Source organism: Porites lutea, chromosome 3, assembly GCF_958299795.1.
Source record: "Porites lutea chromosome 3, jaPorLute2.1, whole genome shotgun sequence".
Lineage (NCBI taxonomy): Eukaryota > Metazoa > Cnidaria > Anthozoa > Scleractinia > Poritidae > Porites > Porites lutea.
This window is the reverse complement of record NC_133203.1, coordinates 38,113,142-38,137,800: the sequence shown is the minus strand read 5'-3', so window position 1 is coordinate 38,137,800 and position 24,659 is coordinate 38,113,142. Positions and strand designations below refer to the sequence as shown.

The 24,659-nt window shown below is 39.8% G+C and overlaps 3 protein-coding genes across 3 annotated transcripts; 2 read left to right on the top strand and 1 right to left on the bottom strand.

The window, feature by feature from the left end:
* The first annotated feature begins 14 nt into the window (after positions 1-14).
* LOC140931090 (uncharacterized) lies at positions 15-1,644 on the top strand. Its single transcript, XM_073380833.1, has 2 exons — positions 15-321; positions 785-1,644. Exons 1-2 carry the CDS (start codon positions 38-40, stop codon positions 1,371-1,373), a joined length of 873 nt encoding a protein of 290 aa, XP_073236934.1. The 5' UTR covers positions 15-37; the 3' UTR covers positions 1,374-1,644.
* Positions 1,645-2,085: 441 nt separating this feature from the next.
* LOC140931089 (uncharacterized) lies at positions 2,086-7,965 on the bottom strand. Its single transcript, XM_073380831.1, has 4 exons — positions 7,863-7,965; positions 7,591-7,697; positions 4,884-5,133; positions 2,086-4,153 (listed from the first exon to the last, which is right to left on the bottom strand). Exons 2-4 carry the CDS (start codon positions 7,677-7,679, stop codon positions 3,011-3,013), a joined length of 1,482 nt encoding a protein of 493 aa, XP_073236932.1. The 5' UTR covers positions 7,680-7,697; positions 7,863-7,965; the 3' UTR covers positions 2,086-3,010.
* A 349-nt stretch (positions 7,966-8,314) lies between these two features.
* LOC140932259 (PMS1 protein homolog 1-like) lies at positions 8,315-24,120 on the top strand. The gene is made up of 13 exons (XM_073381882.1): positions 8,315-8,528; positions 9,250-9,942; positions 10,826-12,136; positions 12,753-12,863; positions 13,490-13,534; positions 13,796-13,932; positions 14,443-14,550; positions 15,957-16,046; positions 18,023-18,097; positions 19,333-19,388; positions 21,152-21,241; positions 22,122-22,204; positions 23,371-24,120. Exons 1-13 carry the CDS (start codon positions 8,397-8,399, stop codon positions 23,530-23,532), a joined length of 3,093 nt encoding a protein of 1,030 aa, XP_073237983.1. The 5' UTR covers positions 8,315-8,396; the 3' UTR covers positions 23,533-24,120.
* The last annotated feature ends 539 nt before the right edge of the window (positions 24,121-24,659 follow it).

The window sequence follows — 24,659 nt, the reverse complement described above, 5'->3', positions numbered from 1 at the left end:
TCAGACGATGTTTATTTAGCTTGCGCCCACGAGAAATATGATGTCGTCAAAAATATTAGCGTTTCAAGCTATTTTCCCTATTTTCGTGGTCTTGCTTTGCGAAGACGTAAAAGGATACACTGACGAATATCTTAAGCTTGAAAACTGCTCCAAATCTGGGATAAAAGGCTGTTACAATAGAAACGATAGTTTGGCTTTGTGCTTTGAGATAAAACCAGGATTTCTACAACTGACAGACAAGAAAAATAATATACTGGTAGCATATAGAAAATTGCCAACACAAAGATTTCATGCTCAAGTTCTAGACGACCACTTCTTGTGGTAAGTAGTGTCATACTTTTTACCTACTAACCCCATTTTTGTTTTCCAGTGGACAAAGTATCTTAAAATCAGTTTTCTTTGAAACGAGATAGGACCTGTTATTTTTCACAGCTTCATTACTAATTACAGAACAGGTATAACATTAACGTTCAACGGTTATTCTGAAACCATTTATGATAAGCGCCATTCTTTGGTGATTAATCCTGATACTACGGGCTGAATTGTTTTGAAATTTCACGAAAACATTTGTTTTGTTGAAAAGTCTAGCTTATCTTGAGAACGATAATCATATCTATGTCATTTTGTGATTTTGAAAACAGTTTGAATGAGTGCAAAGCTCTCGGGTTTGTTGAAAATCAACAATCAATCAACATTCAACATTTCGAAACATTGAGATTCTTTTGAGAGATGAGGGGCTTAAATGAACATCAACAACAGTTTTGTTTCTTTTTCCAATATACAGGCATCATTCAGCAGCAGAGCCCTTGTTCATAAGACCAGGCAAGACGGCAAAGATCACAACAGACGGAAAAAATCACGTTCTCCATGATTTGACAACCGATGCCGAAGAAATATCCCCCGCTCTGTATCGGCAAGTAATGGGAAAACTTCTTGGAAAAAAAGAAATGAAACTCCTAGAGCGCGCTTCACACGCTTTGCACGATACTGCAAAGAACTATAACATAACCAAACTTTTGCACGTGTTTTCCATGAGCTTTCTGGCAGATCAAGATGGGAATACACTTACGCGTGGTGTAATAACCGCTGACTCGAATCGCCACAGATGCAAGAAACATGATGACAACGAAAAACGAGGTTCCTGTGAAGACATGCGGAGGGATCCGTATAATAACGACTGTCTGGGAATGTGTGGTCCTAAATGTCGTTGTTGGTCAATAATTTGTGACAACTGCTGCTATCATAAAGGCTGCTATGAACATGACCAGTGCTGCCGTCATGGGCATTTGTCTGGGTATTGCTTGCTTCCATTTTTTCATAGCTTCAGTTGCAAAAGTTATGGAGGGTACCCTGCTTGCCTTAAGGCTCATTAATCACTTGCTACTGTTGTTTTCCGCATTCCGAGGACTATTAATAGTACCTTCACTGTTGCAAATTGACCTTAAATTTAAAAATGAATTTAAAAACACCTCAAGGTTTCAGGATGTGTGTGCGGAGTTTTGCTTATTTAAGGCCAATTGCGTTTTCACGTCGTCTCGTTTAAGTCGCCATCGTGGTTGAGTATTTGTATGAGATTTATGTCGGAATGAAAGATGACAGCTTGTTAACACAATTAGGTCAAGTTTTATTTAACATGTAAGTTATTTTACGCGGAAACCGTTTAGTTAATGTATTTTGGTAAAAAAAAAAAATTAAATATACACATTTTGTCAGAAAAAGTTCATTATGTTTTTTATCGAGTTGTTTTACACTCAAATTTTCTGCTCTACTTATGGGCAGCCGAGAAGTAACCAGATACCGCGCGAGACACATCGATCTTGGACCAGTGAACGTACGTTCGGTTGAGGAAGGATCTGGGTTTTTGAAAGTGACCAACTCTGACTTAATAGGGAGCTGATGATGATGATACCTTTTGTAAAAGTGTCAAAACTATAAAAGCGGAGTACAACCACTCAGTGGGAACACTAAAATAAGTTGAAAAACAATAAATCAATAAATAAATTAATTAAAAATGAAAAAAAGAAAACAGAATATAGGAATTAAGAAATTAAGAACTTAAAGAGCTTAAACAACGACTACGAGAACTGGAAAAGAGAAATGGATTTAAATTAGCAAAACAACAACTCTGCAAGAGCATCACCCTTGTTTGGATACTCCTTCGCCGATGATACACAACTACAACTTAAAACTTCCTAATTTCGCGTTTTGCGGAAAACCTGGACTCACGTCAACGATCTCCTCTTTCTTTTTCTGGCCTTAGCTACAGTCCTTTAGGATTTAACTCCAAAAAAGTCGCTAAAATTTCATAAAAGAACGAGATGGAGTAAGAATAATGTAGTCAGTTACAAACAGCGCAAATTCACTTTTCTAAAGTGACGTTTTTGCGCCGTCGTTGTCAGTGGTTGCTTAAGTTCCCAAATGGCCCTTGTGGTGTTCAAAATGTCTGCAGCGACAATACATTGAGGTTGCCAAGTAACCAGCAAGAAAGCAATTGACTCAGCTATCCCTTTCCCGCCTCCATCTTCAAAGTCAAGAGCTTGCTCGGAGGTGCGCTGGCAAGAAACTCAGAGCCTTGTGTATTTTGTTGTGTAAAATGAAACGAAATCTCTCCGCTTCGAAAATAGTTCAGAAACGGCTGATTTCCTTTGCGCCTTCTAATTAAAACGCGCCATTTATTCCTTGAATCAAAATTCCCGAAATAATAAGAATAATAATAGTTTCCCAAATCTTTGCTCGTTTGGTAAACGCGGCAAGGAACCTGGTGAAGAGGTAGGTTGAAGACCCAATCTTGAAGAAAAAAATCATTATTGTCAGTCTAATTCATGGAGACCGGGTCCAGCTTTCTACTCTACGATTTCTGGTATCATCCGAGCAACGTCAACTCAATTCATACATTTAGTAATCCGACCGGTCCCAGTAATTTCAACGTCAAAACCTAGCGATGTCTCTGAAAATTTCCTTGTGCGATCATTACGCAATTTTCATTAAAAAATCTTATTATAAAACTTCATCAAACTGTGGCTAAAGCCTTTTTGGCTAACTGGTTTGATCTCCATTTAAGATACGAGCAATCAGGAAGCTCCTTCCGACTGTAGGCCTCCGTGTACGCTGTCAAACCCGATATCTTTTCGTTTCCCCTCTGGAACTTCTCCTCTGGTTTCATGCACGTTCGCGGACGTCCACATTCGGCGCCTTTGAAGTCTTGATTGGTAACGGATCCGTCTTGATGGAATTTTACGGCAGGCTTCTGGTAAAAGCTGGTCTCGTGAAAATCCCCGTATCGAATATAGGGGACTGTCCCATGAGCTTTAAATTGCGCGTTATAAGCGGTTTCGTCAAAAAACTTTGCCTTGCTTGGCGCAATCTTCGAAGGGGGTCTTATCTTTGTCACTTTGACCGGCTCTTTCTGTTTAAAATCTTCTTTAGTGATTGTTGTGGTGGCGAATTTCTTATCTGGCGCAGCGTATTCTCCATCGTCGGGCTTCAAAATTTTGGTGCGTTCGATCTTGCTTGGGTCCCACGTGATCTTGTAAAACTTCTTATTGGTTGTCTCAAAATCCTGAGAATTGTTCATAGCCAATCGGAGTGTCGCAGGGGGAGGTGAAATGGGTTTTGGCGGTAAGGGCATCTTCCCGCCAAAACCTGGGAAGTCACTCTTCGCTTGAGTGTCGTCTCGGAATTTCGCACGCTTCTCGGTCTTCAATGTCGGTTGGCGAACCTTTGCTTCGGGTCTTGCGTCACTTCCGGGGGTCTTAAATTCGTCTTTATGGACTGTCCGTAAAAAGTGATCTCCTTCAATACCAATGGTCACCTGAGATTGCTTCGGTTTAAATGCCTCCGGTCTGGCTGCGAACTTGCCACGGTACACGTCTTGGTTCCATGTTTTAACGTCATGTTTGCGGTCTTTTTCAGGATAAAGAATGGCCCCCGTATAGCAGGGTAGCTCACCGAATGGTGCGTTTGGGCTGGGCACTTTTGCAGTAAACGTTTCGCTATGTGTTGTCGCCGACTGGAATTTGAGGCCCTTATTTTGTGTAACTGTCTGAGGCCGTTTTATTTTTACCACAGTGGATGGTCCCCTGTCGATAAAGTCTCGAGCATAAACCGTCTTTCCTTCAATTTTCTCTTCTGGTTTTTTATAATCTTCCACAAACTGTGGAAATAATAGCAAAGTCCAGATATTAAAACAACATATTTTGTAGTATATAAAGCCGAGTCAGGATTCTACAGTCCTATTTTAGATGGGCAGTCACTATGGAATTAGGTTACCGTAATTCCCTAAAATTTCAACCTTTTACATGACTCAACTAACTAGTCATCCTCACAAAATTTGATTTCACCCAGCAACAAAAAACTTAGACACCTACAAAGCAATGCTGGTTTCAGAAGCAATTATATACATCTGTCACATCACCATTTTCCAAATCGGTGGATAGCAATTCTCGCGCTTTGATTGGCTTGGAATACCATACAGAGTTTAATAGTGATGCAATTTAGAAAGGTGAGTCAAGATGGCGTCTCGTTTCGGAAGAAAGATTTTTTTTAACAATAAATAAAGCAGCTATACCAACAAATACCAAGACAGCCACGAAAATTGGCCTGTGTCAGGGTTTACAAGTACGTAAAAAATTATCTTCTTGCTGAAATGGCAAGGCACTGTCAGTTAAAACGTAAATGAAGAGTTTTTTATTTACAAAAAAAAATACTTATCCATTTCTCTATAACTGCATTATAAGTAAATACTTAATAAACAACTATCCCCCTCCGGGTTGGTACCGTGTGCTAGATGTATACCTCAACGGGGGATAGTCATCGAAGTCATCTATGAAGACCATGATCAATGCTCACATTGACCTCAAAACAGTTTATCACTAGTCTCATACCTTACACAGTCCTTGAGGTTCTGGCTTTCGCTCAATGAAATCCAGTCTCTGCACTGTCCTAAAATCCATCGGAGGAGGATTGGGGTTTCTTAGTCGAGGCAGCGGTTTCCTTGGATTACGTGGTTTGGAACCTTCATGAAGCGTGTAGGCATGTTGATAATCTGTTTTGACGTCAGACATACCTGGCCTCTTGAACACTTGTTTTATCCTCTGAGGGTTCTTGGTGCAACCTTCATGGCGATGGTACCCCCTAAGAAAAGATGAAAAAAAACAGAAATCATTCCCTGATTACAATCCTCTTACCAGCAAAAAGTGAAAACCCTTTTCGGCCTCGTGTCTGCGGTAGCCTGAGCTTCGTTTACCTTTCTATTGACGAAAAAAGCAAACGTACATTTTTTTAATTTAATACATGTCGCCACATAACACAAAATCAAACAGAGAAGGACTCTCTCTTTCTTTCCAGACCTCCTACTTCCCCTCCCCCACCCCGCCACTTTTTTTCCTCGTTTCCAAATTTTCTCCATTTAAAATTTTTTAAGGTCTTTACGCTGCTCCCTACCGACTAACTGATAGCCACGCTCTTTGCAGCTTGCAGTCATGTGACCTTTTCATGGTCAGAATTATGGGACATGACTTAAACAATACCAGAGTATGAAAAAGTATGTGGAACTCAGCTATATTGAAGAAATGTAATTTTAAGGTGACTGACACAAACGAAAACTAAGAATTAGATTTTCTCAAAGCCCGTTTCTGGCGGTTTCCGCTGGTTTAGCCTGTTAACTGACCCTCTATTTTTCTTAAAAGTCTGTCGAGCGCGCATGATAAAATATAAACCTCTTACTCATTTAATTTGCAAGCGAATGTTTTTTAGCCGAATTCCTAAGAACCATATTCAAGTTCAGAAAGAGAAAGAAAATTTGGCCGTCGCTTGTTCACGTCCTCCCTAAAACTTGAGATTAGGCATTTTCCCGTGCAGTGACGGCAAAGAAATGTAAAAAAAAGCGTGATGCACGTGCAGAGTTGTTGTTTTGCCTATTCAACCTATTGCACTTTTGGCGTTCTCGTTGTCGTCGCCGTCGTGTGAGTCGTGGAATGGGACATCAATCCCTCCCTCATAGTTTGCCTCTTTCTTTGCGCCCGCCCCGTGATTTGATCCTTTCCAAACCTAGAGCCCGGTCCTAGGCTGATCTCGACTAACCCACTATTGAGGGCTTTTTGTTTTTCACTCACTTCAGGTCTCCAACTAGGTGGAGTTCTATCCCATTATTTTGGCATGAGATAGGTCACGTGCAGCCGAACTAAAAATACACCTGCCCTAATCACAGATACTAGAGCGCGTGGTACAGAAAAAAATTAAAGTAACTACAGTTGATTTAGCAGTTCGTAGACCACAGCAAACAAACTGTACTAGTCTTAAAGCCAAAAAATCTGACTCGTTTTGTCAGCGTATTATATGCTTGTTTTTTAATCAGTTTTAGACGAGAAGACTAAGGAGCTGTCCACACGGGAACCAGTGCCTGGGTACTGGCACATAATGGTGTTGTGTCCACACTTTGAGTACCTAATATATGACTGTGTACATAGTTACCCCAGTCGCCCTGTCAGACGCCATTTTGAAACATGCGCTTAGCAGCGAGAACATAGCAGTTGACTGCCTGGAACGTACAAAAACTGTGTGCGCATAGGGACCCGGTGCCCACTTTTGTGCCCGATCGCGAGTACAAGGTCGATACCTTGTACTCAGGCACCGGCACCGTGCCCGAATTCTAGCGTAGGTACTTGAAAAAAGGGCGGTTCACATTATTGGCCAGCGAGTACTGTACTCGGGCACCAAGTGTCGCACCAAGTATGAACGCTGCCTAAGTGTAAACAAGAGTCACATTTTGGCTCTTAGTGTAAACAATCCCAACAAATGAAAATACTTTGAAAGATATTTAAATTGACTAGCGAATGTAAAATTATTTTTAGCTTTACAAGCGAAAGAAAAAATAGTTCTCTTTCTTTTTATGAGTTTTTTTTTTTCGTTTCCATAACACGATAATCGATTTAAAAATCAGTATTTTATCCACCGTTTTTCTTTGTCTTAAAGTTCTGTGTTCAGTGTTGCGTGATCTGATCACCCGCAGATGTACCGTTCCTCTCCACCCTCCCATGCCTACGTCTTATGTACTGAAATAATTTAAATCGGGATATTGTCAAAAAAAAGCTAAGATGTCGTCCTTAGGAACTTGAGATGTGTATTCCTATCCTATAAACGAAGACGAGTCCGACCAGCGTTGACTAACCGCGGAGAATAGAAATTTGTTGAGTGTTGCTTTCACTATGTTTTTGATACATTGCAATCATAAAGCCAAAAGAATGCCTTTTACTTTGTTTTGATAAAGTGAAATGCATAAATTTAGCTAACTGCAAGAAGTTTTATGGAAACAGCTAATTATTGTTTTAGGGAGATAAAAGAAATTAAAAGTCTGCCGCGGTTTGTTTACTGTAAATTACCAAAACGACACATAATGCGAGAAGAAGGAGGACGCCAAAACCTTACTCAAAATTTTCACACATCCGCCGAAATGTTATTTCATCTATTCATTGATTAAAGAAGTAACAGAATTTCTTTAATCACACAGCAACAAAACAGCTGCCGAAAACGAAAATGTGTCGAACAACGCGCGTCTTTAAGTTGCAAGTCATGCTTCGTTTAGTAACTCACCCGCAATCGCATAACTCACAGACACATTTCAGTCCCTTCTCTTGCAAAAGGTTCTCTGTTTCAGCTGTATATTGTCTTCTTAGCGCCATGTTTTCTTTCCTCTAAACCTGAAATATTAGAGTCGGAATTTTGATCTGTTAGCAGGAAATAAATAAAAGAGCTCCCGTTTACCAAAATAGTGTTCTTCTGTCGCTTTTAACGCACGCGATTGTCTCTGAAGAATGGCAAATTAGCGGTTTTACATTCAGCAACATTCATCATTTGTACCTTACCAGGATTACTTGAAAATCGCTCTTATTTGTGTAGGTTAAGACGAAAGAATCATTCACAAGCTACCCGCATCATTGAAGCGAGGTGTTGTGACTTGGAGAGTTTACAAGAGTTGGCCATTGCTATTGACAACGGACAGATTAATATGAATATCATGAATAATAGTTCTTTTTCGTATATTCCCTTGAGTAAATAAAACGTCAAAATGGAAAGAAATGATTGGTCATTGTGTGAAGTACTTATTGTTTAACCATATGGAATCTGATATAAAATAATTACTTTGTCAAATATTAAATTTTTTAATTGTTCTTGACATATCAGATTATTGCCCCAGGCGAAAATGTTCGTTCAACTCCGCAAGAGGTCGTAAGCTTTCGTTTACTCGTCGTTGGCCGATGATTGATCACATGTTCCTCACGAATCTCCCGCGCAAAACAAATATGGCGGACGATTAAAAGTACAGATCCTCTTTTGAGAAGTTCCTCGCCGTAAGAATACTCTAATTTTACCAAGATACGTCTTCAGTTCCGTGTGCAATGAATCTACTGCCTTCGTCAACAGTTCGGTTAATCGCGAGTTCGCAAGTGATTACCTCCGTGAGCTCGGCAGTCAAAGAGCTCATCGAGAATTCGCTTGATGCAGGGGCAACAAGCATCGAAGTTAAACTGGTGAGTGAAAAGATTAGGAAATCTCGCACATCTCCGAATATTATTCCTACACGCAATACTTTCATACCATTCCTTGGGGAATCCTGAGAAATGTATCGATTGCAGCTGTAGATCGATCGAATACAGGTCTACTTTCGGAAAGAAGTGTGGGGGAGCCCTGGAGAACATAAAACACAATTGTGGCAGTAATTAAACATTATCATACTGTACTAGCTGATAATGAAAATTTAAAAGATAGGATTGATTGCAGAATACCCGGCCCACTAAAATATATATCTTACTTGAAAAAGTGGGGTCAAAACTGCAAATATAGTTCGGGCGTCCAAATTTCGTTCGGACATGTATACCTCTGATATGACTTGTCCGTGGAAAAAATACAGAAGCATTTGAAAATTTACTTCAAATTACCTGTATAGTAGAAAAATAAGGGAAAATATTTCTTTTAACTGTGCCATAGTGGGGACCTTTTACAAAATAATGTATTTGTTTTTATGAGCTTCGCTTGGCTTAGGAGGTCTTAGGAACCTGGCAAAAAATTTTGGACAAGAACACTTGGGTTTTGGACAACCAAATGTAATAAAGTGCTTGTCCAAGGGATAAGTGGATAAGAAAATTTTTCTCTTCCTCTGCTACATACATACATGTACTCCGAAAATTGCTATGTTTAATCAAACACCAAGGAGATCAGAGTATTTTTGTCTTACATGTACATGTGTTTCAGGATGGATGGGGCTTGGAAAGAATAGAGGTTCGTGACAATGGATGTGGAATAAAACCTGAAGATGCCCCATTTGTGGGTCAACCTCATTATACGTCAAAGATATCAAACGATGATGATCTGAAATTTCTTCAAACTTATGGGTTCCGTGGTGAAGCCTTGGGATCTCTGGCTTCAGTAAGCAATGTGTCTGTTTTGACCAAGACAGAATCTGATGAAGTTGGCATGCTGTATACTCTGCAACGCGATGGTAAAATAGAGGCAACCCAGCCTAAACCAACTGTCACTGGTACGACTGTTGTAGCATCAAATTTATTCAAAAACCTTCCTGTAAGGAAACAGTTTTCCAGCAACAATAAAAAGTGCAAAGAAGAGTTGAAAAGAGTTGAGGATTTGGTGATAGCGTACGCATTAGTGCACCCTTCCCTGCGGATTTCCTTCCGTCACAATAAGACTGTCATCTGGCAAAAGAGTAAAGTTTCAAATCATAAAACAGCTCTGTTGTCTGTTTTTGGAACTGCATTATTGGCACAAATGGGAACAATAGAATTTCATGATGACAGCCAATGCAACATTTGTGTGCTTGGGTATCTTCCCAAACCAGGGTCTGATTCAGAGCTTACTGGACGTGCGGTGAATGATAGATGTTTTGTCTTTTTTAATGGAAGGCCTGTTAACATGAAGCAAATATCACAGGTAAGTTTAATGATGCACATCTTTTGTGCAATCCTAAAATGCCTCTATTGAACAATCTCTGTATAGCTGTACATTGTATATAGTACAGTACCAAAACAGCATTCTTGCTGCAACTTCAAGGGCTTTTCTGACAACCACTGGTAGCTTTTACCTTTGGGAGAGTATTCAACACACTTTTTTTATGCAATTACACCCTGGCAGTTGTACAGAGAAAATGAGTGTTACTTTAGATTAAAATATAATACATACATACATACATACATATATTTATTCAAATAAGCGCCTAACCTCGAATTAGCTCCCACCTCAAATAAGTGCCCATCCTAAAGGCAGAAAAAGTCATTAAGCGCCCAGCCTCGAATAAGCGCCCATCCCCACCCCACCCTCTTTCACCTCCTAACCAAAAAAAATAATTGAATAAGTGCCAATAAGAGACTTCCCCGAAGATGGAGTTTTCTTCAGAGTATTTTACAGAAACCTTCCTTTGTTACATCTTCGAGTTTTGTTATTACCATTTATTGTTTTGTTGCAAAATAATTATAAGCACCCAGCCTCTAATAAGTGCCCACCACAGCTTAGTACAGTATATCAGGTAACCTGTGCCACAGATGAAACCAACTATCCTTGTTGTAGGCCCCCAGCTGTGTACCCAGATGTGAAAGTACACTATTGTTGGCCATTATTTAAAATGCATTGGCTGATTTTTCAGCAACATTGAAAGGAAGTTTTTGAAACCCCCTTCCAGAATTTTTTTTGTGTCTGTTGCAGGCCCTAAACAAGGATCTCTGCACTACTTTGCCAACATTACTAGCCAGGTTAGATTATGTACAGTACACTGTATAGGAAACAGGCTAAGAATTGGGATACCTCTCTTTTACCACAGGTGATCAAGCAGTACTACAACAGTCACACAACTGGTACAGCAAACAGATATCCTGTTGCTTTTCTGGACATTACAGTTCCTCCAGATGGCTTAGACGTCAACCTTGAACCTAACAAAACTAGTGTTTTGTTGACAAACAAAGAAGAAGTCATGACTCTCTTGACCAATCTGTTGGAGGAATTTTATTCTGATGAAAAGAACAAAATTTCTGACAGAACATTAACTGGAACCTGTACTAGCAATGGTGCTGAAAAAGGAGATTGTCCTTCAAAGAATGAGTGTGGTATTACTGAAAATATTTGTAATGGGAATGTTTCTGGTATACATGTAAGGTCAAGTGGAATTGCTAATGCAGTTGGTGAATGTAATGTCACAGAGGCTTGTAGGCCAGCTGGCAAAGTTGCTAATGGTACACCTTGCTCTTTAAGTATGCAAAATAACCAGCATGAAAACTCTAACCATCAAAGTTCACTGTTTGAAAGGACAGCAGAACGTAACATAGAGCACAGTGCATGTAAAGCAGCAGAGAATACATCATGTAATGTTGACTTTCATCCAAACAATGCTGTGCAAAGCAACATTACTGACAGCACCAGTAATAGTTGGTTGACTTCCAAATCATCTCATGGTAATGAAAAGCATACATGTAACAATAACTCTGGCGAAGTGCAGAAACGTGTGGATCAAGCCACACCCTCAACTTGTCATAAAGATACTTGTACAAATGCAGGGCAACTCTGGGGTACAATAAGTGATAAGTCTTTGTGTGCAATCATTGATCTGGGGCTTGATGTCCTCAACACATCTAGAAATACGACAGTAGGAAATGGCTTGGTACATGAACAATACGATTCTGACAAACATGACAGCTCTGTGGGACAGACAAGTAGTGATGATATCCAAGGCATTGAATCTTCAGGGAGAAATATGCTCATTAACAAGGACAACTCAAAAGCTGGTATTTGTGCAGAAAAAATGCGGGATGTGGAAGTGTCAACATGCAAGCCTTCCCTGAGTAGGTCTGTTGAGGATTTGTTTTCAGATGACTTTAGTGATGATCTCTTCGATGATTTAGACTTAGAAGTCAGTGGTGTAAACTGTAATGACAGATCATCCACTTTGGTAAGACATGTTGAGCCCGTGGAGAAATCTAAAGATAAAGATTTCCCTGTGTCTTCTTCAAACAAGGATTCTGTTTCCCTGGAGAAATCTGTGGCTCCAGGTTCATCTGACACATCTGATGCAAAATGTAGCGAGAAAGACTGGAGTATGGGACATGGAATTGTGGATAAGCAAGGAAAGCCTGTTGAGGTACATTGTATAATTATTTATCAACCCTTTAAGCCCCAGTATCCACATACAAATTCTCCAAACTGATCTCCATACATCTCCTTAAAGATATTAGCTGAGAGAAATTGATAAAAGATCAAGGCAGTTTCTCTTGGGTGATCATTTTATTACTTCTCGTAACTTATCTCTTGACAGTGTATAGATATTGTTAAGAGAAAATTGATCTTGGTCACTATTGGGACTTAAAGGGTTATAGTACTCGCTATCGGTCTTCTCATTGGCTAAGAACCCATGGTTACTTTTGGAAATCGGTGCAAACTTCAGATTTGTTAGTTACATTGTATCTTCTAGCCGACAACTGACTAATCTGTAGGTTTCATGTACAATGCATTGTTTTCAAGAGCAATGTCAAACTGTGTTTTGTTCAAAGGTGTGTTTGTCATTTAACCAATGAAAGAGTAAAACTACACCTTATATTATACAGGTACTAAAATATCTGGTAGTTACTGTTAGTACTTAAACGGGTAAAGTATGTTAAGGTTTGAAGAAGTCGTCTAAAACTTATTACATTTTCTAACTAGTATTCTCCATACATGTACACTTTATGCAATAAGTTGTTTTTATTTTCAATTTTAAGCCTGTTTGCCTCATTACACCTGGTCCTCTCAACAAACAACCTTCAGCTGCCTGCAACAATAAGACTCCAGTTACTCCACTTCATGGAAAAAGAAAACAATCCTCTTGTCAGGTATGGGATGTGAAATTGTGCAATTACTGTAGCATGATGGTAGAATATACATGTAGAAGGGAAGCAGAAGAGACCTCTCGCAGGAATTTTGTAGAAGTCCCAGAGTGCCCAAATTTCACACAATGAAAATCTGTCTCTAGACACCATCTTGGATTTCAAGAAGAATCACTGTGCAGCTGTATAACTCCCATGTGATGTTTTTTTTTAGCAACTAATTTTTTATGGAAGAAGTAGCCAGGCCACTACGACATAATTTTTAAAGACACCATTATGCCTCCCAGAAAAATAGGTAATTTCATGCTCTAGCTTGGGTGTGGTCTGTATTCCATCTTTGTGCATAGCTTACTCATTGTACGGTGTAATCTCCAGATGATGTTGTTCAGTCTAGCCTTCTGATAGGGAGCCAAAACTATTAGGCAGTTTTCCTGGATTTCCAAGAGGTCACACTTTTGCAGTAAACAAGTCCAGTGTTAGGCAAATAAAATATTATAGGTCTTCTCAGGGTAGTCAAACTCCCTTGTGCACTATTTAACAAATTTCGTCTCAAAATAAAAACAGGTACAGTGTTTGTTGCACTATTTTTTTAAAAATTGATAACAGTTGTACCTTTCTCTATTTCTCCACAGTTAAGGTTATCTCTGTCCAGTAAGAAGATCAAGAAAATTCCTGAGGTTTGTTTGTTCACTAACTCTCGCTCTAATCATTTAATCTGCAAAGGGTATATCCAATCAGGGCAGATGTAGTAATTTGCTAATATTAGTTTTTAAAATATTTGATGAAAGTGAATGACTGTTCTTCTCCTCAATGTTTGTAAAACCTCCATAAAATAACCTTGTTATAGAGAGTATATTTTGCTAGTTCTTGACCCTTTTGTTATATCGAAGTTCCAGTGCATTTCACGCAATCTTACTTTTGGACCATTCTGTTTTCAGATCACAAACCAGCCACTGATAACCAAAATAATGTCACCAAACCCAATGCAGAGAAAAGTTTTGTACAAGAAGGAGAATATTCCATTTTGTTTAGCTACTTTGAAGCAGTCACAAGATGACAGAGGGAAAGATCAGAGGTACAAGTGCGTAGTATTATAAAAATCTTTTTTTTTTTTCATCAATTTTATTTGCTTCTCAACATACAAAAGTAGGAAGGGATGTTGAATTATAAAATCCAAGACAGGAGGTCTTTGTTGCAAATAATAACCTACTTTTCCACTTCAGTGACCACAATAATAGCCTGCTGGTTCTAAAACTGTACAATTTGCATGACTATTAAATCATTGTCACCTTCTGAGAGATTAATAAGCAATACTCTGACTGTGATTACTTGTATTGGCAAATGTTATCAATTGTTTGCCCCCTGAAATACTGTGTGACTTTACTTGGATCCCATCACACTCCTAACGCGTGTGCAAAAATGGCAGGTATCATGAATAAGATCTATTACTTAGTGCACTCTTTCTTTACGTTCAATAATGGACTCCAGCGCTGTTTTTAAGTTACCATACCAGTGTTACCAAAACATTCTAAGAAATCACGTTTCACATGTACATGGGCAGTGTTACTTGTGATTGAATCTGCAGATCCAAACAAGAGGAAACCAATTCAGATCATTTGATTGGTCGACTGGATCCCTGGGGTGTGTGGCTAATTAAGAGGGGAAACGATATTGTTTGTGTCAATCAGTACAGGTAAATAATAAATTTTACTTTCAGCTGCTCATTCCAGAATAGTCAGTAATACATGGGTCATGAGTTGTCTAGGACCTTATTCTTGCTATTAAATTCTGCAAATACACTGAGAATATCAAGGGGTGATGCAGTTGTACACTAGCCTCCAATTGTACCGTAAATCCTCTATTAAGCCCCCCTCTCAAATTAGCCCCATTCGTCTAAAAAGTCCCCCCCCCTTTTTTCAGAGGAAGAAAGTTAATAAGCTCCCCCCCCCTCCCCTAATTATTGTTCACTAATAAATGGTAGACTTTATTAATCAATCGTGACTGAAAATATTTGTGTTAACTGATCCGGTATGGTTTATTTACCAAATGGAAGTTTGGATTTGATTCTGATCCTCGGCTTCATGACCTCCAACCTCCTTGTACTTGTGCTTTTCCAATTTTTACATTGTGTATTCTAGTTCTTTATGGAGAACTGATAGCATCGTCTTTTCTCAGTTAAATAAGCCTCCCCCTCTCAAATAAGCCTCTAAGTCTCTATTAAGCCCTGCCTCAAATGGGCTTGAAATAAATAAGGCCCCTCACCGGGCTCAATAGAGGATTTGGGGTATGTAGAATACCAGCAGAAGCAGTGCTTTTTTGCAATGACTTGTTGTCTTTTTTTTTTTTTAGGGGTGTACTCTTTTTGGTTTTAAACTCACTCAAATTACCACTATAAAAAGATTGAAAAGCCTACATTTAAGGCACCAGTCCTTTATCAGGCCAAAAAAAACTAAAGGACCCACCCTGACAAATAGCTAGTGCTTGAAATGCCAGCTCTTTCTTGACAGTAGTAAATTGACTTATACAAATCAAATGATTAAAACATTTGTTTTTTACTCCCTTGCCATTGCATGGTCACTTTGTCTTCTGAAAATACAGATTTTTTTTAGGGAGTTTTTCTCACGTATCTTTTCTAGCCCCAGTGTACACCTCAACATTCTCCAGACTGATCTCTATATATTTCCATGAAGAGTTGAGAGAACTAATTTTTAATCCTTTCACTGCCAGAGTTCTTGATGGAGTTTTTTTAAGGTGACTCTAACTCTTGAGTCTGCGGACGAAATCCTATGATGTGACCATTCAAATGAAAGCTCTCTGCCTGTACCTACACATGGTGCTATTTGTTTTTCAAAATTTTAATAAAAATGAAATTTGGATAATTGGTGGAAATTTGCTTTTGACTTAATTTGGCAGAGAAGGGGTAAAAAGATCGAACCTATTGGAAATCATTTATTTTTATTAGTTCTCAGCACATTTTTTCTTGTTGGTGTGATAATATGGTTAGGCGAAAATTGATGTTAGTCACTCTTGGGACGTAAAGGGTTAACAAACACCTCCCCTAAACTAGTGCACAGTTATCATGTTTTCTTTTTACTCCAGAATACAAGAACAGCTACTTTTTCAACGTTTGATGGAATGTCATTCCCTCCCCAAAGAAATTATGAATCCTCCAATTGCTTTAAATGAGAGGTATGCAGAACTGAGAATATACAGCACAAGTACTTATTGCATGAACTAAACTATGCGGAACTCAGATTGTAAAACCAATTTAGTTTTGTGCGGGTTGTTGTGCAGTGCAATTATGCAGTGCCGCAGTTTCTTTAGCCAGCGAAAACATCCGTTTCTCCTCGCTCTTCGCCGCTGGGGACGTTTCGCGCGGAGGAACGTCCGCGCCTCAGCAACAGAAATTCCATACTGATGAAGCAAATCAATGTTTACGTAATAAATCCAGTAGTCATGGGGTTCCAAATATAAATTTGTCTAATTTTACGTGTCTTCTGGTCCATTTTGGTAAGTGTTGTGTTCATCTGCCAACGAGCTCCAGCAAATTTCAAATGCTTCTTCTAGAGAAGTCTATTTTCCACAAACATTGACTGTTTTGTTAGAGATTCTTCGCGTTTACATTTGACCTTTGTGGCCTTTTGTCTTTTGTCTGTCATTCGTAAACAATAACTAAAACAATCTAACTACTCCGTCGACCAATCGTCTCTTCTGACCGGATTCCGGACAGATTTTATGTCATCAGTATGGAATTTCTGTCGCTGAGTCGCAGACGTTCCTCCGCGCGAAACGTCCCCAGCGGCGAAGAGCGAGGAGAAACGGATGTTTTCGCAGGCTACAGATTCTTTTGTAACTAACCCTTTATTAGAGACCTTTTTGATTCGAGGACGAGCGCGAGTACGAGCACAGATCTGAGTTTAAGTTTTTTTTTTGGCGTATTGTCAAACAATAGACACCCCAAAATGTTTAAATGCACCTTTTTTCACTAGAAAAGTTGGCATTGTTATCTTTATTGTAGGAGGTTAAGCCCTCTCCCGTTCGCAAAATAATAAAACTTCTAACATTTGATAACTTGTTTTCGCCACGACCGCTTTTTCGCTAAAACTCGTAGTAGGATGACGACTGCTACCACTTGTTCTCGCCATGATGACGCTGGCTCACGTGCGAGCGCTACTTAGTATTGAGAAATTCTCGTACTCGTAGTCCTTGTCTTGGAATCTAAAGATCTCTATTTCTATTTATGAAGACTAAAACTATTGCGCATTTCACTAGAAACATTCTGTAAACTTCTATATTTTGTACTTACAGTGTAAGTAGTATCATGAGTGTTAAGAAACGGTCCAGATAAGAACGATAGCAACAACGGCAACGAACATGTTGGAATGCAAAAAAGGTGCTAACTTTTCTATTGTCTGTACTTACTTCTGATTGGCTTAAACAGCAAAATTCACAAAACTCCATAAAGCAGTACTTTCCAACCATCTTCCATATAACAAAACCTGGTCTCAGTTTGAATAACAAAGAAATCCTATGTGGGGAACATGTAAAATTGTAAACTTTTCTCGGCTATTGTTTTCAACTGTTGTGATTGGTCAATATCTTTTAACACAAAAAAATACCCTTTCAAAGTGGAGAGTAAATGCATTTTATTGCGTAAACTGCCTCATGTAGGTTTATGCATTCTCTGTATAAAAATGAGAACATTCCTATGTGGGGAAAGCACCGTTGCCGCATAACAAAAGAAATTGCTATCTACCTTACCCGGATCATTACTTAAAATAGCTTGCGCATCTGACAGGATTAGCGGGCAAGTGTTGTATTCTTTGGCCGCGGAGCCACGAGAAGATTGGGAACAAGTCAAATTCGCGAAAATCCCTCGCGGCTCCGCTGCTTGCTTTGCATGGCTGCTCAGCTGCCAAGAAAGTACTGAGGCATAATAATTTAGCCAGCCACACAGACGACATGAGTAAGGGAACCAGATAATCTCAGTTCCCACTGCATAAGAAGACCAGAGCAAGTACCCTACTCCCCCACCCACCACCCCCACGGGTTAAATCACTTAATATCATCAGCCCTTGCTTAGAGTACATGTATATTCTTGTTATACATGTACAATGTATGTTACCAGTAATAGTTAGTCTGTTCGTTTCTGTTCTTGTTACAAGAATTGTTGGTGGTCCTGAATGCTGGAAGACACTGCTTGGCATGAGAAGCAAGTGTGACCCCCCAAATACAGCAAGGTACAAATGCATTAGCATAATTCCTTCATGAAGAAGGGATAAATTTGGTGGTTATTTCCTTCGTGTTTTCAGTTTAGGGCCTTCACAGCCTGTTCCAGGCTCCGAGATAGTCGGGTTCGCTGAATTGAGAAAGCGCAAACACGCCTTTTTCTTTCGCGTCTGCCCCACTATCTGAGAGCCTGGAACAGGCTAGGGCCTTCACAGCTAATAAGATCTTGACTTACTTAAATTTAAACATAACCACCAATTTTATCCCTTCTTCAAGAGGGAATTCAGTTAAAACCTCTTTAGGCGGCCACCCTCGGGGTACCCCCTCGGGATACCGTCAGGTGGCCGCTTGATGGAGGTTTGCCGCTCAAACACACGACGGTAGCGGTATTACTGGTTAACAATCTGTCATCACCTTCTATCTTGAAGTGTGTGTTTCTTCATATTTCTTTTGAAAAATCCAAACATACTGTATGATAACTCCCTTTGTGATCATGATGAGGCCGAAAGGTGGCAGCGGTGGCTTGATGGAGATGGTCGCATAATGGTTTCATTTACGGTTCTTTTGTATATCATTGTGGCACTTTCAGTTGATTACTGATAAGAAGCCACTGACAGTCTGTACCATCAACTGACGATGCACCGCTCACTTTGATCTCGATGATGACTTCTGCACGGGTTGTCGAAATATCAGTCATTACCAATAAGTCTTACTCTTGACTATCCCTACCTAGACGGCCATATTCTACAAACTTTTATTACATAACAAAGTAAAGCGCGCTCTCTGATTGGTCAATTACCCATTTGCTATTTGCTCGTGAGTGAATGGTGACGAAAGCTAGCGCGCTTCTTTCGTGCTTAGTAACTTCCCGCGTGCAACTATAACTTAATAGTACACACTGAGCCATTTACCTTTCGTTAAATAGTCTGTTCCAGGCGTTCAGATAGTGGAAGCGGGAAAAAAATAAGAAAGAATAAAGGGAGAGGGAGAGAGGAGGAAGCTTCCTTCGCTCTCACCCCCTACCCCACCCGTCACTGTTTTTCCTGCTTTTTGTGCCCTTCCCACAATCCTTTGAACGCCTAGAGCAGGCTAACAAACTTATGATTATCTTTTGTGGTTCAGAACCACAAAGAAACGAGACAAAACATGTGCTCCTACGAGAGTCTGAAGTGTAGTACGGTGTTAAAATGGAAGATTTTTGATCTGCAAGATTCAAAACTAATCTTTTCATACACATTTATGTTAGATTTATTGACGACGAGCGGTTAACTGCGAACGGATTTGACGTCTGTTTGAAGACTGGTAAGTGTGCATTACCGGGTTCGTTCAAAGTGTTGAATTCGTGAGGGAGTCGTGAAATTTGCGGCGAACCAGTTTTCTAGACCTTGAAAAGTCTAGAAAAATGGGGTAAATCTAAATTTGCAATGCTCTCCCTTGAATTGTGCAGATTTAGGGCCCGAAAAACTCCTTTCCGGTGGTCCGGAACAATTATTCGATTTTCTTTGCTAGTCAAGTAGGTTTCTATCTTGCCCAATCAGCAAATCACTTAGCAACTACAATAGAACCTTCCTAACTCGAACTCTGAAGGGAAGCGAAAAACAGTTCAACTTAGCGAGAGTTGGAGTTATTGGGTTCGATTCCAAAATTCAATTTTCAGTGTTAAAAATTGATAGTTACTGATTTTTCAGCACCTCCGGCAGTGTATTGTGCTACTGCAGTGCAAGTTTAACTTATTTATCAGAAACGGTAACATGATTAAGGTTTTTTTTTATGATTAAACGTCATCTGTTCGTTGCACCAGTTAAAATCAAATCGCTGTTAAGTGTTAGCCAGTGTTAGATTTTTTTCTTTTTTCTGATTGTGTAACAAGAACAGCTAAAAGAATGGCATGCGAGTAGAGTTACAGGAACCAGAATTCGAGTTATCGGGGTAATTTCCAGTGACTTTTTTAATTCGAGTTATCCGAGTTAAAGTTATCCGAGTAAAAATGACTGAAAAGTGGGGTGAAATCCGAGGGAAATTGGACTAGTAGTTCAAGTTATCCGAGTTCGAGTCAACCGAGTTAAAAATGACTGAAAAGTGGGGTGAAATCCGAGGGAAATTGGACCTAGTTCAAGTTATCCGAGTTCGAGTTGTCGGGGTTCTACCGTAAATCAATAACTTAGACAAGTGAGCAATGGCCCCAGAAAAGCAAAGGTCGAGAGCTGCATGTCCAAATGACAAGCTGGAATTAAAGTTCTTTGTCGAACCCTAAACTGCACCTGAAAAATGTACGGTAACGTACCCTTATGGTGAGTAAAATCGTGGGAAGTAGTCGTGAACAAGTGACTTCAGCTCGGTTTCCTCTAATCTTTCTGATCGTCTCGTCATTGATTCAAAAATGTTTCCATACGATCCACAGGAGTATATGTGTATAATACTCAGGCAAAAGTCTTTTTGGGAAAGTATTGGCCAAATAGATCACCCCTGCCCTGTGCTCGAATTTGAATAGGCTGATCTGCAAGACATTCCTGACTAATAAAGGGATTTTCTTTACCACTGGTCGTGACTGGTCTTGCTATGATTGGCCTGTTAAAAAAGCTATGATCAATTTGCCAACCAGGTTGAAGGGGAGTTCGAAACGCATTTCCGGTAATTCATAGAGTCCGTCTGCAGTGGCGGATCCAGGGGAGAGGCCACTCCCCCCCCCCCCCCCCTCCCTTATTTTTAGACCGAAATGAGGCCCGAAGGGCCGAAAAAAAAATTGAGAGCGTGCCCCCCTTACGTCAAAGTCTGGGTGATCCCCCGCGCCCATCTGAAGGTCTGGATCCGTCACTGGTCTGTGACGCAGGTTACCAGCCAGGATTAGTCAGTTTTCTTCCTAGTGGCGAAGAGCCAGAAACGGCTGTATTCTTCGGCTTCTAAAATGTAGGCGTCCCTGCAGCCACGTACAATTTAGGTGCTTGAAGTCATCTTCTACACTCAACTGCTGACCTTTTAGGAAACGCCTATGGCATCGCTTCCTTTCTCAAAAATTGTCTGTTACAATCGCGACTAAAGATTTGTTATTTTTTCCCTTGAAATAGATTCAGAGAGTGGAGAGACCAAGCTAGAGCTGCACAAAATGTCTACTACTATTCCATTCTATGGAGTGCCAGATCTGGCAGAAGTTCTTGGTAAGTACATTAACCGTAGCTGCCCAGTTATATCAGACATCTTTAGATTCTAAGACGAGTACAACTGCGAGTACGAGATTTTCTCAATACTAAGTAGCTGTGAGCGTGCGTGAACCAGCGTCATTTTAGCGGGAAAACGTGGTAGCCGTCCTCATTGTACTACGCGTTTTAGCGAGGATTTTGTTATGACGGAAACATGTAAACGAATTTTACATCGGAAAAGGACTTCAGTTAACCTCCTTCAATAAAGATAACAGTCCTAACTTATTTGGTGAAAAAACTTGCAATGAAGCTTTCTGGGGTGGTTATCTTTTGAGAATACACGCGGAAGCTATCAGCCGTCAAATTTCGTCCTCCTAGTTGTTCTTGTCCTCGAATCTAAAGGTCTCTATTGAGTAAACGCATGAGTGCATCGACTTGGATTTCGGTTCGTCTTCCCTGAGCAAGCATTTAGTCCCAAACAGTTTTGTAGTCGTTTTGTATTGGCTGCCTTGTTACCAGTTTTTTTTCTTTTTTCCGGCTTGGTTTTTAGTATTTACGAAGTCGTTTTCATTGCATTCTGGTTTGTAGAGTGCCTTCCACATGTACGTTAGCTTTTTCTATTTCTTGCATCTCGGGTGAAAGTTTTTTTGGCTTTACGAAAACTAACAAAGTGGGGTTTAAAGATTGAGCATAAATTGACAACAAATTCCTCAAGAGGATGGTTGCCTTCACCTCAACAATTCTCAGTAGTTATGATGGGGGCCTCCATTTTCTATTTCATTTCTGTTGTCTACTTGTATTGAATTTCACATAGGAAAAGTTTGAGAAAAATTATCAGTAAACCTTCAGAATATTAACCTTAAGAGACCACTCTTCTTTCCTATGTTTTCTATTTTAGAACTCGTGAATCAACAAAATGGCGACAGTAATTCCAACTCTTTGACAAGCTGCAGACCATTTAAAGTTATCCACTATCTACAGGTTTGTAGCACCTCCACAGGCTTGTTATCTTGTTGACACTGCGGATTCAAGTTCACTTCTACAGTTAACTTGTGTTTGCTTAGCAGTAAGCGATCTTATTAGTGTTAAAAATAAGGTAATCAAAGAAATCACAAGAGAGTCCACTGTAAATACGATGTTTAAACTGAGAAGATATGTTTCAAAATGTTTAGAACGCTCATCCCTTTTTGGCTAGGTTAAACACACAAAAGTATCAAACGCAAAATTGCGTGGGATTACATGAACTGATAGTCTTCAGAACTTAAAGAGCAATGTAACAGAAGGTACCTCTGGTGGTTTTTTTTGGTGTTGCGGGAAACCATTGTTGGTTAGCTAATGTTTTGTGGTGTGACTATTGTTCAGTGTCCTTTCAATCTTTTTCATTACGTCATTTGGTGAAAACCAAGAAACGAGCAAAGAAGTTTACCAAAAAGTGTGATGCATGTGCAGAAATGTTTTTGTTTTTTGTTTTGCTTATGAAACTTATCGGTTTTTTACTCTTATTTACTTTCTCGTTGCGCGGCAACCTATTCTCAGCCGTTACTATAGAAACAGTTCTTTTTATATATAATGACGACAACCAAATCCTGCTCTTTTACCCAAGACAAGAATACAAACAAAGCTGCAATAACAAAAGCGACTTGAGGTTTCCCAATATTTCGGAAGGAGAACAGGGTGCAAAAAAAAAATCATTTTTACAGCTTGCCATTCGGGCAAGCTGAAGCTAGCATCTGCTAGCCCAGACGTCATTTCAACTAGCCCCAAAAGCTTTTAGTCGAGCAGAATTGATTTCACACTTCTTCTGTTATTCGAATTCCTCAAAGAACATCACTTGCCCGTTGGGCAAGTTAAAAACAGATTTCACTAGCCCGATAGCAAAATCCACTAGCCCCGGGCTATCGGACACTACTTTTTTTGCAGGCTGGAGAAGGACGGCTTGTTCCTCCGAAATATCGAGAAACCTATAGTCGCTTTTGTCTTTGCTTTTTAAAGTGCCCGTGGGCGATTTTTTCGTAGTCTTTCCTCAATTTGCAACGAGAAAGGACCAGTGACCAGAGCCTGAAATTCAGCTTTTGAAGCCAGCTAACCCAAGCAACTTGTTTTAAACTTTTTTTTTTTCTGTCACTTTTCCATTTTTGTTTATGTAGGGCGAGGCGGTGCGAGTGGCTCGAGGCCTGAGTTCCCGGATGAGTAGAAGCGAAGTCAGTGACATAATCTCCCGGATGACCAATCAGATTCCAGAAGATACGAGGACTTGCGTTCATGGCCGACCATTCTTCGAAAAGATTGCGCAGATTGAAAGCGAATAATCGCATTCAACACTGGTCGTTTCGATACAAAGTCGTTTCGATACAAGTCGTTTTGATACTAACTCAGGCAGTGAAATTCCACAAAAATTTCCATCGCTTCAAGTAAAGTTTGCAATTGAACAAGAAAATCATTTTGGGCGAATATTCTTCGTTCTTTAAGCCAAGTACGTGAAACTATTTACACCTCGAAGGAATAAACTTGTATCGAAGCGGCTTGTATCGAAACGACTTTGTATCGAAACGACCGGTAACCATTGTATCAACCGTACAATATCTTATGGACTCTTGCCAGTTTTGTTTCATGCAGAGATGTGCAGATGAGCATTAACATGCAAACCCTTAAAGAGTGAAAGGAGCTTTTATCAGCCATCGCTTCTCCCAAGCCAGGGTTGTAGAGAAACAAATTTATGGAAAACGAAGTGGAAACATGCTTGAGAGTTCCAAAGGCTACGAAAGTCAACGTCATGTTAGTCTGGAATGCTTGAACTTCTCTCTATCAATTTATTGGGCAGAGAAAACTGATTGTACTAGGTTTCCATTCAGTGTGTCTTATTGTCCTCTGCGACTGATGAATGGTTATCATTAGAGTAAACGTCAGTCGGCTGAAAGCATTTTACATGTGATTATTGATTACTGTTGTGAAATATTTCAGTGTTTGTTTACTTTATTCGGGCTCTACTGATCCCGTGTTAGCCCGTGTAGAGAAGCCCCCTTCTCTTTGTAAAAAAAGGATTTTTTTTAGTGAGGGGAAGGAGCGTCTGTACACAGGCTAATCCCGTGTGCGCTACGCTATAATTATAAAACAAATGAAAAGCTAGTTCTCCCTCCCTACCCCACCTCAATTTCAAAACACGTCCATATACAGGAAAAAGGACGTCAGGTAAAATTAAAAAAATAAATGTGTAGCGTCAACGCTAACGTTTTCGGCATATTCTTTTCCGTCGCCCACAAGTTTTATTTCTGCACTTCACATGATCTTCATTTTATGTTTTATTCCTTTCACGACACAGGTTAAGATGAACTCAACAAATTGGCCTGCTGCCAATGTATAGGTCTTCATAACTCAGTCGGTGGGTTCGAATCCCGTTGAAGTCCCGAATTTATTTTTTTTCTCTTAGGGTTAATTT

Coding starts and splice junctions, on each gene's coding strand:
- LOC140932259 (XM_073381882.1), top strand. CDS start 8,397: ATGAATCTACTGCCTTCGTCAACAGTTCGGTTAATCGCGAGTTCGCAA. Junction 14,551..15,956: donor GTTTGTGTCAATCAGTACAG/GTAAATAATAAA, acceptor TTTTTACTCCAG/AATACAAGAACAGCTACTTT. Junction 22,205..23,370: donor AAGTTATCCACTATCTACAG/GTTTGTAGCACC, acceptor TTGTTTATGTAG/GGCGAGGCGGTGCGAGTGGC.
- LOC140931090 (XM_073380833.1), top strand. CDS start 38: ATGATGTCGTCAAAAATATTAGCGTTTCAAGCTATTTTCCCTATTTTC. Junction 322..784: donor CTAGACGACCACTTCTTGTG/GTAAGTAGTGTC, acceptor TCCAATATACAG/GCATCATTCAGCAGCAGAGC.
- LOC140931089 (XM_073380831.1), bottom strand. CDS start 7,679: ATGGCGCTAAGAAGACAATATACAGCTGAAACAGAGAACCTTTTGCAA. Junction 5,134..7,590: donor TGTGAGTTATGCGATTGCGG/GTGAGTTACTAA, acceptor ATCTTTTCTTAG/GGGGTACCATCGCCATGAAG. Junction 4,154..4,883: donor AACCTCAAGGACTGTGTAAG/GTATGAGACTAG, acceptor TTATTTCCACAG/TTTGTGGAAGATTATAAAAA.